This window comes from Oncorhynchus mykiss, chromosome 10, assembly GCF_057628025.1.
Source record: "Oncorhynchus mykiss isolate SJ-2025 chromosome 10, ASM5762802v1, whole genome shotgun sequence".
Taxonomy (NCBI): Eukaryota; Metazoa; Chordata; class Actinopteri; order Salmoniformes; family Salmonidae; genus Oncorhynchus; species Oncorhynchus mykiss.
Genome location: NC_143031.1, coordinates 71,058,443 through 71,072,345, shown reverse-complemented (window position 1 = coordinate 71,072,345; position 13,903 = coordinate 71,058,443). Strand labels below are relative to the sequence as shown.

The 13,903-nt window shown below is 47.2% G+C and overlaps 1 protein-coding gene across 2 annotated transcripts in view; it reads left to right on the top strand.

Annotated features, from left to right (window-relative positions):
- Positions 1–13,903, top strand: part of LOC110534558 (centlein) — a 132,466-nt gene that overhangs the window by 28,354 nt on the left and 90,209 nt on the right. For both annotated transcript variants that reach the window (XR_016483924.1, XM_090187762.1), the window contains one exon: positions 5,970–6,122. Coding sequence is in view for 1 of the 2 variants with exons in the window: in XM_090187762.1 (XP_090043888.1) it covers positions 5,970–6,122 (153 nt within the window). In the remaining variant the exon portion in view is untranslated. The remainder of the gene's footprint in view (positions 1–5,969; positions 6,123–13,903) is intronic.

The following is a 13,903-nucleotide window of genomic DNA, read 5'->3' as shown; positions in this document are numbered from 1 at the left end:
AGAAGATGGCCCTGTGCCCTGTTCTTCTATTCAGCCTGAAGGTTCTGGCTGTGGTCTGACAACCCAGCAGCCCAGGTGACTCAGCTCAGCCACACACCAGCCTAGATGATGGGTTGCCAGGTTGGATCGAGCGGTTGCCAGATTGGCGGCTGCCACCGCAACCAAGGAGACTGGGGAAACCCCCACAAGTGATCAGTGGCCACCAGCAGAGTTTTGTAGCCGTAGCCCAATCAGCCCACACTGTCACCACATTGCACACAGGGTAGCTAGCTACTGTTTCTCTGGCTGGCTACAGTAAAGCAGTGATTAGTAGAACCCACATTAGAATACATAGCAGACCTCAGGCTTTTCTGGACAGCCATCTAAATGAACAGTGACTTCTTAATTGTGTGGGCAGCCGTTCAAAGCAGAGCTCACTAGCGAAGCCCCTCATCAGCGTTGGAAATGAAGGAGGTGGGAAGATGAGGCTCTCAGTCAGTCCAATGAAGTTGGGACTAGGTTGAAGAGGGGGATTTTAGAAGGACACCTATTGTCCTTTTCGTCAACTTGGAACTCGGCCTCCTATTCTCATATAGTGCACTACTTGTTGCCACTCTGAAGGGAATAGGGTGCTAGCTGCGTTAACAACACTTTTTCTCTCTTTCTTATTCTCCTATTTTCTTCTAAGTAAAAGGTACTTTAGTTGCCTGGATCCTTCCCTCCTTTCCCTCAGCTATACAGCCATGCCTCTTCCTATAACATCTGCCTCCATCTAATCCTTGTTTAGTGTTAGTGAATCAGGCGCTGTCTGTCAGATGTATAATTCAGGTATCACTCCCCACTCGCCCGCCGCTCTGTTCCGCCAGGGTCAGGTTTGGATGAGGAGAGGTGCTTCTTTTGATCAGCATCCTCATCCTCATCATCATCATCATACATGACATACCCCTGGATCCTGTGGAGTTATAGACCTAGTGAAGAATGGAAGATGTGTGTGTTTTTTTAATGTTTAGATGGTTAGTGATGGTGGACATAGGCTCAGAGGGGAAAGCATTAATAGTTGTTTCTCAGATAGGATCTATGAAATCGTAATGCTACAAAAGCAGATTGATGGAAGTGGAAGCCGTGATGTCGGGTTGGAATTTAGAAACGTAACAAAATCGATTTACATGAAAACACCCCAAAAATGATGAAGTGGAAAGTGGAGGCTAATGGAAGGCAGAGCAATAGAGGGAAACTTCTGCCAGTTGTGGACTGAAAGCCATTTTGTTGCAACCTACGGTAAAGCTACCTTCATTTAAATAGAGCCATGTTTTTCCATCATTTAATGACTTTGACTTCATACTTTGTGTCATAATGAATTCATTTGTAGTGTGTGCGACCCCCGTGGGAATGGAACCCACGACCCTGGCGTTGCTAGCGCCACGCTCTCACCCAGTGAACCACCCAGAGTCAGGGCTCTGTGTCTGGCAGCAGATGAGAGCCCATATATTAGACCTGAGACAGTAATGACATGGACTCAACATGGACTCCAGTGTTGTGATTTAATAGCTCAAGTGGTCTCATTAGAAGGGAGCCCTGTGTACTGCAGCTCTCCTCATTAACCAACCACAGCCATGTGCTGCAGGCACACAGGTCAGACAGACTGTGTGGGTGGACCCAGCAGCACTACACACACACACACACACACACACACACACACACACACACACACACACACACACTGCCCCTGTCTTGTCCTTCCATTAGGTCCTCCAGCACAACCCACTTCCACTCAGGAACCACCATCCAGACTAACACAGCCCACTGCATCTGAACTGGGGGGGTTACACAAACACACCCCCATGCGCCCTCCAGTACCCCCCAACTCCACCACAACCCCCCGTCCCGTCCATGTGTTACCCTAGCCTACCTCTCCAACAGCATCGGAGACACAGGCAGAGAGAGCCCGGCATTGCCACAGATATGAGGTAGGGCCTGCCCTGGTTATAGCTGCTCCATAATTAACAGTGATCAGATTTGTTTTGTGGCATAAATGGTGCATGTGTAGAACATTAGCCATGGCACTGCTCATTTAAATTCAGCTGAAGGGCTCAGCAGCAGACGGGTCACGAGCTTCAGGGAGCACAATCACAAGCCTCCTCCATATGTTCCTGCCGCATTTTACCAGGGCCACGAGCGCCAGATAAGTTCCCAGAAGAACCTAATCGTGTTCGGTAATTACAGCGCACCTCTCTCTCTCTCTCTTTTTTTTTCGCTCTCTCCCCCTCCCCTCCCTCCTCTCCCCCTCCTCTCCCCTCCCTCCTCTCATCCCTCCTCTCATCCCTCCCCGTTCTCTTCTGCTTTGGCTTAGAAAACGAGGGAGGAAAGAACTAAAACAGTCCCTCATCAGATAATTTGTAAATTGCTTTACGTGGCCGATGCCGACCGAAAAAACTCTGGTTGGTTGTTCTTCTTCTTTTTTTCCCTCCGTCCGACTGAGCTAGAAATTATAAATAATTGTAACAGATGTAGCAATATGGCCAGCCTCCAATAAACGAGGCCCCAGATAATTTGGCCGACCCCTTCTGACAGGCCAATTTAATAAAATGTGAACAAAATCTTCCACCGCTAATAATTTATCATCCCCTCTCCCCGTTGGTTAAAGTGAATTACCCCGACAGTTAACAAGGTCACACCCAGATGCCAAGCGACTCGCAACAAGGCTGCTACTCCTGATGATGGGATCAGGAAACATCGAGAGTTGATGACAGCGCTGGTGTTGTTTCTTTCATTACCTGTGATCCTAGAAAACACACACACACAGGTGCCAAAGCGCTACTTGTCAGTCTGAAGTTTTTATACGCTATCATGGAATGTGGTGTGTGTTATAGAGGTCGACCGATTATGATTTTTCAACGCCGATACCGATTATTGAAGGACCAAAAAAATCTGATACTGATTAATCGGACGATTCTTTAAATTTATTTGTAATAATGACAATTACAACAATACTGAATGAACACTTATTTTAACTTAATATAATACGTCAATAAAATAAATTTAGCCTCAAATAAATAATGAAACATGTTCAATTTGGTTTAAATAATGCAAAAACAAAGTGTTGGAGAAGAAAGTAAAAGTGCAATATGTGCCATGTAAGAAAGCTAACGTTTAAGTTCCTTGCTCAGAACATGAGAACATATGAAAGCTGGTGGTTCCTTTTAACACGAGTCTTCAATATTCCCAGGTAAGAAGTTTTAGGTTGTAGTTATTATAGGAGTTATAGGACTATTTCCCTCTATACCATTTGTATTTCATGAACCTTTGACTATTGGATGTTCTTATAGGCACTTTAGTATTGCCAGTGTAACAGTATAGCTTCCGTCCCTCTCCTCGCTCCTACCTCGGCTCGAACCAGGAACACAATGACAACAGCCACACTCGAAGCAGCGTTACCCATGCAGAGCAAGGGGAACAACTACTCCAAGTCTTAGAGCGAGTAACGTTTGAAACGCTATTAGCGCGCACCCCGCTAACTAGCTAGCCATTTCACATCGGTTACACCAGCCTCATCTCGGGAGTTGATAGGCTTGAAGTCATAAACAGCACAATGCTTGACGCACAACAAAGAGCTGCTGGCAAAACGCACGAAAGTGCTGTTTGAATGAATGCTTGCGAGCCTGCTGCTGCCTACCATCGCTCAGTCAGACTGCTCTATCAAATCATAGAGTTATAACGTAATAACACACAGAAATACGAGCCTTAGGTCATTAATATGGTCGAATCCGGAAACTATCATCTTGAAAAGAAGACGTTTAATCTTTCAGTGAAATACGGAACCGTTCCGTATTTTATCTAAGGGGTGGCATCCATTAGTCTAAATATTCCTGTTACATTGCACAACCTTCAATGTTATGTCATAATTACGTAAAATTCTGGCAAATTAGGCGGCCCAATCTGTTGCATATATGCTGACTCTGCGGGCAATGAACACAAGAGAAGTGACACAATTTAACCTGTTTAATATTGCCTGCTAACCTGGATTTCTTTTAGCTAAATATGCAGGTTTAAAAATATATACTTCTGTGTATTGATTTTAACAAAGGCATTGATGTTCATGATTAGGTACACATTGGAGCAACGATACGCACCGCATCGATTATATGCCCCTGAACGAGGCAGTTAACCCACCGTTCCTAGGCCATCATTGAAAATAAGAATGTGTTCTTAACTTGTGGTGTCCAAAAATAAAGATTTCCGATTGTTATGAAAACTTGAAATCGGCCCTAATTAATCGTCCATTCCAATTAATCGGTCGACCTCTAGTGTGTTAGCGCCTGGTATAGAAGGAAGTGGTAGGTATAGAAGGAAGTGGTAGGTATAGAAGGAAGTGGTAGGTGTAGAAGGAAGTGGTAGGTATAGAAGGAAGTGGTAGGTATAGAAGGAAGTGGTAGGTATAGAAGGAAGTGGTAGGTATAGAAGGAAGTGGTAGGTGTAGAAGGAAGTGGTAGGTGTAGAAGGAAGTGGTAGGTATAGAAGGAAGTGGTAGGTATAGAAGGAAGTGGTAGGTATAGAAGGAAGTGGTAGGTATAGAAGGAAGTGGTAGGTATAGAAGGAAGTGGTAGGTGTAGAAGGAAGTGGTAGGTGTAGCACTCTCTGGCTAGCTCAATGCATTATTTACTGCTCACCTTTTTATATAGGGTCGTCAAGGATGAGGGGAGAGGTGGCAACGCACAGTATGGTTGCATATGTTAAGGTCGTGTGTGTGTGTGTGTGTGTGTGTGTGTGTGTGTGTGTGTGTGTGTGTGTGTGTTCTCGTTCCACCTGCCTGTTTTGTTAAGACCATGTTCCTCATCATTAATTGTGTATGACAAAGAAAGCCCAGGCAGGCTCTGCATATAAACCACTGCCCCCGAGGACTGTCCTTATCTCCCCACACACACACACTGGCCATATGAGGTAAAACACATGACGGGGAGAAAAGTGGGGACAAGATAAGGCTTTCTTTGAGGTCACATAAAGAACTGGATTACAGTACCCTGTTAGGTAACAGGAAGTATTGATGTTACAGTAGCTACAGTAACAGCTTACCTTGTACACTTGTAGAAGTACTGGCAACGTAGTTGGGGCTGCAGCGTATGGTTATTCTGTTATTAGAATAGGGACAGGGACCGGTACAAACAAATTGAATAAACAAGCGTCTGTATAGATGGGCTTCTCTAAACGTCTATATTATGAACATGTTCCTCAATGTCACACTTCTCACCCCAATAATTAGTCTGAACCCCCCCCCTCTTCCTCCCCTCCCTCTCCCATCACACTAAGGGGACAATCTGGCCAGTGGCGCCTGTCCATCCATCATCCTCTCTGGGCGGCTGTGGGGCCTGGCCTCCTAGCCTCCTGCACACGCTCACAGACACTCCCGTTCGCCCTTGTCTCCCTGCTTTGTTTCGGTGGTCCTGTGGTGTGTGTGTGGGGGGGGGGGGGGGGGGTTTGTTGGGGAGCGTTAATTGACTGGGCTGGTAGGTGGTGATAAATAGATAGGTCCTTGATAGGGAACGTCTCTCACGCCTGGAGTTGAGTTCAGACCGCTGTCCCCTCCTCGTTGGAGCTTCCAGTTCCCAGCTTACATGCGTCTGGATGTTTACTGCACAACCTTCAAGCTTTAGGTACAGGTACAAGGTCAGGCTCAAGTCTAAGATCAGGGTTTAGTTGAGGATTAGTTTGAACTTTTCATGTTTTTTCACACAATTATTTTTCTTCTCTCAAATTCAAATCAAGGCCTATAAGCTGGAATGTTTTAATTGGATCACATTTAAAATATATATCTATATATAAATAATAATAATTGGTTCCCAAAATATAACTTTCACCTTTGTCATTTCCCAGAGGCTGCTGGGTCCTCCTACGTAGTCTGTAATGCTATTGTAAAATACTGTTTTTCTTGTCACCTTATCTGAATATCTGAGTCTAGTGTGGTGGATCATGTGGATGTGCTTGGCCTTTTACAGGAGCAGACTCTGTATGACTCTCCAGATCAGGAACCCAGTGGAGAGGAGGCCCCACCCTCAACCTGTAGCCCGGTCCCACAGGAGCCCCCGGGGCCCCCAGACACATCGCTGGCCCTCAGCCCCTCCAGGGGCCAACACACTGGGAGACGGCAGGTGGGTCAGCTACTATGCACACGCACACACACACACACACACACACACACACACACACACACACACACACACACACACACACACACTACCCCAGTCACCTCAGAGACTCACCCCAGTCCGGTAGGAGACGGCTACTGGGGAGACAGGGGCAAGTTACAGCGAATCATGGGAATCATGTGATTAATTTGATCCATTCTCTGGCAGCCGTAGTCCTGCACCCCCACCCCCCCTCCCCGGGCCGGCGTGTGCTGTGGGTTTCATGCATGCCTGGGGCTCAGGCACTGGCTGATTTACCACATTAGGCTTCCGATCGTTCAAATTCCAACCACTCACTATTTTGACTAATATGTTTTTAGATAACACTCCAAATCTGCCATACAGACACACATCGTTAAGGACTTTGTAGGCAGCAAAAAAAATACATGTCACTTTTGCTTCCACTTAGGCTTTTTAACATGAATACAGACCAAAACATCATTGACATCTCTTTAGAGAGAGGGTCATACAGCATACAGCACCATGACGGGCCCAGCTGTACCAGTCTGTCTCTATTCTGTCTGCCAGAGGAGTCTTCCGTTACACACCTGGGTGGGTGGTGTTAACACCCAGCTACAGAGATGACACAGACATTCCATTAGTCCGGCCCTCTCTTCTCCGCTCCACCTGGACAGGGGCCTGGCCCTAGTACCTTATCTGATCTGACACTGGAGGGAATACTGACCCTGACACACACACAGCGCACGCACGCACACACCACACACACATACACTCACGCGCTGGCCAGCGTTCACACACAACCTTCAGCCGCTCTGCCCACATCACACTGTTTTTTTGTTGTTGTCACTTTCCCTCCAGCCTCCAGTCCATATCAGTCAAACCATTATAGGGGCTGTACTTTAGCATGTCTTGTGTGTTAGTTTATGTACAACACTCTCTCCTGGTTCTTCCCTGCTCCTCTTAATGTCTCTTAATGTCTCTTAATGTCCCTTTTAAAACCTTTTAGTACCTGTTGCTTTTTTTTGCATCCTGAAAAGCACCGAGTGGGTCTTTGAATGGCCCATATAGCTGTGGGTGTGTGTGGGGGCGCGTGTTTGTGTGTGGCTTACAATATATCCCATTCACATCACCCGGGTCCTGAACAAGTCGTGCTTTGAGAGCCCTGGCTGGCGCTGCTACACACATGACACGGTGCTGCCATCATAAAGAACTCCATTGATGACAGTGTGACCCCACCAGTCTCTCTCTCCACTCACAGGGAGATGGAGAGAGTGGAGGGAGGGGTGAGGAGGGGGGGTCTATGGAGTGCCTCTCCAACGTGGAGCTGGGGTCATCAACCGTTCAGGAAATAACATACTTTTATTTCTCGCACTCTCTCCTTCTGGTAACGCATCTCTCTCTCTCTCTTTCTCTCTACTTTCTCTCTCTCTCTGTTTGTGGAGCCATTACGGGGTGCATGGCACAGGCAGGTCGTGGCCCCTAGCCAGCTGTCGAGGCGAGATGAGGGCACATCTTCATCTTCCTTACGCCTTCGCCTTTTTTGTTTTGTCCTCAGGCTGTTTGTGTGTGTGTGTGTGTGTGTGTGTGTGTGTGTCTCGATGGCTCGGGCACGAGTTGTGGCTGGCCCAGCATTAAAGAGATAACGGCGTGTTCCTCCATAACAAGTCGTTTCGTAGTACACACACACACACACACACACACACACACACACACACACACACACACATCTTCATCTGGACCTGTTGCAGGACAGACGGCAGACGGGCTGTCCAACTGGAAGAGAGGAGCATCTGCACCCACAGCCTTTCATCGATCACTGTGTGTCCCTCTGTCCAGTCCTTCACTGTCTGTTCACTCTGTGTTGTGTGACTTTTACATGTGATGCAAATGGATGTTCTCCAGCTGACCCCACAAACATGAATATTATCAGACTTACATTTCAGTCCAGGTGGAATTTCTGTCTCCGGCTTTATTTGGGTTTTGATGAAGGGTATATGGTTTGATAACACCTGAAAGATAATTCAAACCTCTTATGATTAGTGCTTGATCAGATATGATCATTACACACATAGCCCCTACACACACTCTATACCCCCTACACACACTCTATACCCCCTACACACATTCTATACCCCCCTACACACACTCTATACCCCCTACACACACTCTATACCCCCTACACACACACTATACCCCCCTACACACACTCTATACTCCCCTACACACACTCTATACTCCCCTACACACACACTATACCCCCCTACACACATTCTATACCCCCTACACACACTCTATACCCCCTACACACACTCTATACCCCCTACACACACTCTATACCCCCTACACACACTCTATACCCCCTACACACATTCTATACCCCCCTACACACACTCTATACCCCCCTACACACACTCTATACCCCCCTACACACACTCTAAACCCCCTACACACATTCTATACCCCCCTACACACACTCTATACCCCCCTACACACATTCTATACCCCCTACACACACTCTATACCCCCTACACACACTCTATACCCCCTACACACACTCTATACCCCCCTACACACACTCTATACGCCCCTACACACACTCTATACCCCCCTACACACACTCTATACCCCCTACACACATTCTATACCCCCCTACACACACTCTATACCCCCCTACACACACACTATACCCCCCTACACACACTCTATACCCCCCTACACACACTCTATACCCCCTACACACATTCTATACCCCCCTACACACACTCTATACCCCCCTACACACATTCTATACCCCTCTACACACACTCTATACCCCCCTACACACACTCTATACCCCCTACACACATTCTATACCCCCCTACACACATTCTATACCCCCCTACACACACTCTATACCCCCTACACACACTCTATTCCTCCCTACCACATACTATACCCCCCTACTCACACACTATACCCCCCTACACACACTCTATACCCCCCTATACACACTCTATTCCTCCCTACCACATACACTATACCCCCTACTCACACACTATACCCCCCTATACACACTCTATACCCCCCTACACACACACACTATACCCCCCTACCACACACACTATTCCTCCCTACCACACACTCTATACCCCCCCTACACACACTCTATACCCCCTATACACACTCTATACCCCCCCTACACACACTCTATATCCCCCTACACACACTCTATACCCCCTATACACACTCTATACCCCCCCTACACACACTCTATACCCCCCTACACACACACACACACACACTATACCCCCCTACACACACTCTATACCCCCCTACACACACACTATACCCCACTACACACACACTATACCCCCCTACACACACACTATACACCTCTACACACACTCTATACCCCCCTACATACACACTATACCCCCTACACACACTATACGCCCCTACACACACTCTATACCCCCCTACCACACACACTATACCCCCCTACACACACTATACCCCCCTACACGCACTCTATACCCCCTACACACACTCTATTCCTCCCTACCACACACACTATACGCCCCTACACACACTCTATAACCCCCTACCACACACACTATACCCCCCTACACACACACTATACCCCCCTACACACACTCTATTCCTCCCTACCACACACACTATACGCCCCTACACACACTCTATACCCCCCTACCACACACACACTATACCCCCCTACACACACTATACCCCCCTACACGCACTCTATACCCCCTACACACACTCTATTCCTCCCTACCACACACACTATACGCCCCTACACACACTCTATAACCCCCTACCACACACACTATACCCCCCTACACACACACTATACCCCCCTACACACACTCTATTCCTCCCTACCACACACACTATACCCCCCTATACACACTCTATACCCCCATAAACACACTCTATACCCCCCTAAACACACTCTATACCCCCCTATACACACTCTATACTCCCCTACACACACTCTATACCCCCCTACACACACTCTAATCCTCCCTACCACACACACTATACCCCCTATACACACTCTATACCCCCCTATACACACTCTATACTCCCCTACACACACTCTATACCCCCCTACACACACACTATACCCCCCTACAAAAACTCTATACCCCCCTATACACACTCTATTCCTCCCTACCACACACACTATACCCCCTACACACACACTATACCCCCCTATACACACTCTATACCCCCCTACACACACACTATAACCCCCTACACACACACACCATACCCCCCTACAACACACACTATACCCCCCTACACACACACTATACCCCCCTACACACACTCTATACCCCCCTACACACACACACACACTCTATACCCCCCTACACACACATTATACCCCCCTACACACACACACACACACACACACACACACACTCTATACCTCCCTACACACACACACACACTCTATACCCCCCCCCCCCCTCCCACACACACACACACACACACACACACACAGAGCGATGCCAGCCAAGCCAAAACGTCAGTAATATGCAGATCCATCTACTAATGACTAACCATAGAGGTAATTAAGACAGAGCTGGAACAGAGATGGCAGAAGGGCTGACACCTGCCTTGTGTGTCCACAGTCAGGACTGCTGGTGGAGAGCACTGTGGCACCAGGGTCACTCCGGTCAACAGTAGCCTGCGGCACAGTCTAAACACAGCGTCTAAACACAGCGTCTAAACACAGCGTCTAAACACAGCGTCTAAACACAGAGTCTAAACACAGAGTCTAAACACAGAGTCTAAACACAGAGTCTAAACACAGAGTCTAAACACAGAGTCTAAACACAGAGTCTAAACACAGAGTCTAAACACAGAGTCTAAACACAGAGTCTAAACACAGAGTCTAAACACAGCGTCTAAACACAGCGTCTAAACACAGGCTCTAGGGTTGGGGATGTGAGCACGCCGGCACTAGGGTTGGGGGTGTGAGCACGCCGGCTCTAGGGTTGGGGGTGTTAGCACGCTGGCTCTAGGGTTGGGGGTGTGAGCACGCTGGCTCTAGGGTTGGGGGTGTGAGCACGCTGGCTCTAGGGTTGGGGGTGTGAGCACGCTGGCTCTAGGGATGGGGGTGTGAGCACGCTGGCTCTAGGGTTGGGGGTGTGAGCACGCTGGCTCTAGGGTTGGGGGTGTGAGCACGTTGGCTCTAGGGATGGGGGTGTGAGCACGCTGGCTTTAGGGATGGGGGTGTGAGCACGCTGGCTCTAGGGATGGGGGTGTGTGTGAGCACGCTGGCTCTAGGGATGGGGGTGTGTGTGAGCACGCTGGCTCTAGAGATGGGGGTGTGTGTGAGCACGAGGGTTGGAAGCTTTCCGGGAAATTTTCCATGGGAAGTTAAGTCTGGGAATTTTGCATAAATTCATCAAACAAGTTAGCTTATAACAGTGAACTTTTTTTGTGGGATACACAAGTCAATTCTAGGTCTTGTGGCATATTTTGGTTAAATTACCCCCAATTCAATGGAGTTGCAACCCTCTGCATGCACAGTGCATTCTTCCATCACATGTGCAGCTGATTCTCAAGATCTTGCACACTAATGAGATGCATTTCTGCTTTCTGGTGAGTTTTGATTACAATACTGGGTGGCGTGAATATATTTATATGACATACATTACTTTTTTGTAAATGAGTAAATAGTTGTTTACAGCAAAGTTTGTTTAAATCAGTTCTAAAAAAATCATATGTGAAGAAAGCAACAAAGATGCATAATCATCTGGCCAAGTGCATAAAGTTCCCTCAGTGCTCACAACAAGCAACCTCTGATAAAAGTCCCTCTACTTCTATTTGAGGGGAAAATGATGAATCAGACACCTTACTGATAGCAACAGCTCATGGTCCTCAAGGAATTAGAAGTGTTTTTGACTCAATGGAGGAACGTAGTCAGAGAAATCCTGATGAATGTCTTACTCAAGCTGTGTATGCAACTGCTTCACCTCTGATGCTCACAGGCAATGTGTATTGGAAGAGATTTCTGAATGTTCTTAACCCAGCATACACCCCTCCAACCAGACATGCTTTATCTACTCATTTGCTGGATGCAGTGAAGTGAAGGTCAAGCAAATCATAGAGAATGCAGACTGTATTGCAATCATCTAAGGATGGGGGTGTGAGCATGCGGGTCTGGCCAGATGAGATGTAGTCATTGTTTGTAGGTGTCTGTAAGTTGTTGTTAGTGTACGTTTGTTTTTGGAGTGTACATTAAAAAAAAAATTGAATTGAAGATCGTTGACACCCAGGAGGAAAGCATTTGTCACAGCAGTACACACTGAGTGTACAAAACATTAAGAACACCTGCTCTTTCCATGACATAGACAGACCAGGTGAATCCAGGTGAAAGCTATGAACCCTTATTTGTCCCTCACTTGTTAAATCCACTTCAATCAGTGTAGATGAAGGGTAGGAGACCGGTTAAAGAAGGAGTTTTAAGCCTTGAGACAATTGAGACATGGATTGTGTATGTGTGCCATTCAGTGAGTGAATGGGCAAGACAAAATATTTAAGCACCTTTGAACGGGGTATGATAGTAGGTGCCAGGCACACCAGTTTGTTTCAAGAATTGCAACGCTGCTGAGTTTTTCACGTTCAACAGTTTCCCTTGTATATCCAGAATGGTCCACCACACAAAGGACATCCAGCCAACTCGACACAACTTTGGGAAGCATTAGAGTCAACATGGGCCAGCATCCCTGTGGAACAGCTTTGGACACCTTGTAGAATACATGCCCTGACGAATTGAGTCTGTTCTGAGGGCAAAGGGGGTGCAACTCACTATTAGGAAGGTGTTTCTAATGTTTGGTAAACTCAGTGAGGTTCAAATGAGAACTGTTGTAAAGCTTTAATAGATCTAGTTTGCACAAGGCCTCTGGTTGCCCTTCAATGTCACTTTGTCCTTTTTGGTTCAGCCGACATGCCATCCCTCCGTCCTCCCTATAAACTCCTACTACCGCCGAATCTCTAGACTAAAGAAGCATCGGCGCATTTAGTCACATTGCATATTTTAGCCGCCATCTGTTCCGCTCAACACTCCCACCACAGGGGCTCCTATCCTCATCTTCCTGTTTCCATATTCCAACAGCATATTGTTCCCATAGCTTCTTTATTTATTTTTAAAGAAAAGACACACACACACACACACACACACACACACACACACACACACACACAGCAGGACCGGAGAGTGCTTCTTGTTCTCAAGGAGGAGCAAGAGAGCAGCTTTCTTTTTTCTCCCCCCAGCAGTTTCTACCAGCCAGTTGTCCTATCAAGTGTAACCTCGGGGTCCTCATAGAGCAATTAAAGGGGCCCCACTGCCCACCTTTTGGTAATGAAGCCCGGTGCAGCCTGGAATCTATAGCCCTTTAGTGTCCCCTAATGGGACGTCATTACAGTCAAAGAAACAGTGTACATGTAAATGAACATACTCATTAGCCAGTGGCGAGAGAAACCTTTGGAGCTCCGTGTGGTGCAGTGTGTGGAGGGATGCTTCCTTATTCCTCTGGTACCCTGATTGGTTTTTTGTCTTTTTATTGTCTTGGTATGTGTGTGTGAGGGGAGAGATGGTATGTGTGTGTGTGTGTGTGTGTGTGTGTGTGTGTGTGTGTGTGTGTGTGTGTGTGTGTGTGTGTATCTGTATGTCTTCACGTAAGGGAAAAGTGAAATGAACATATATAATGTGTTATTGGTATTCACACAGCCGTTGTGCAGCTGTTAATTGAGCACTAGTTGTCTCT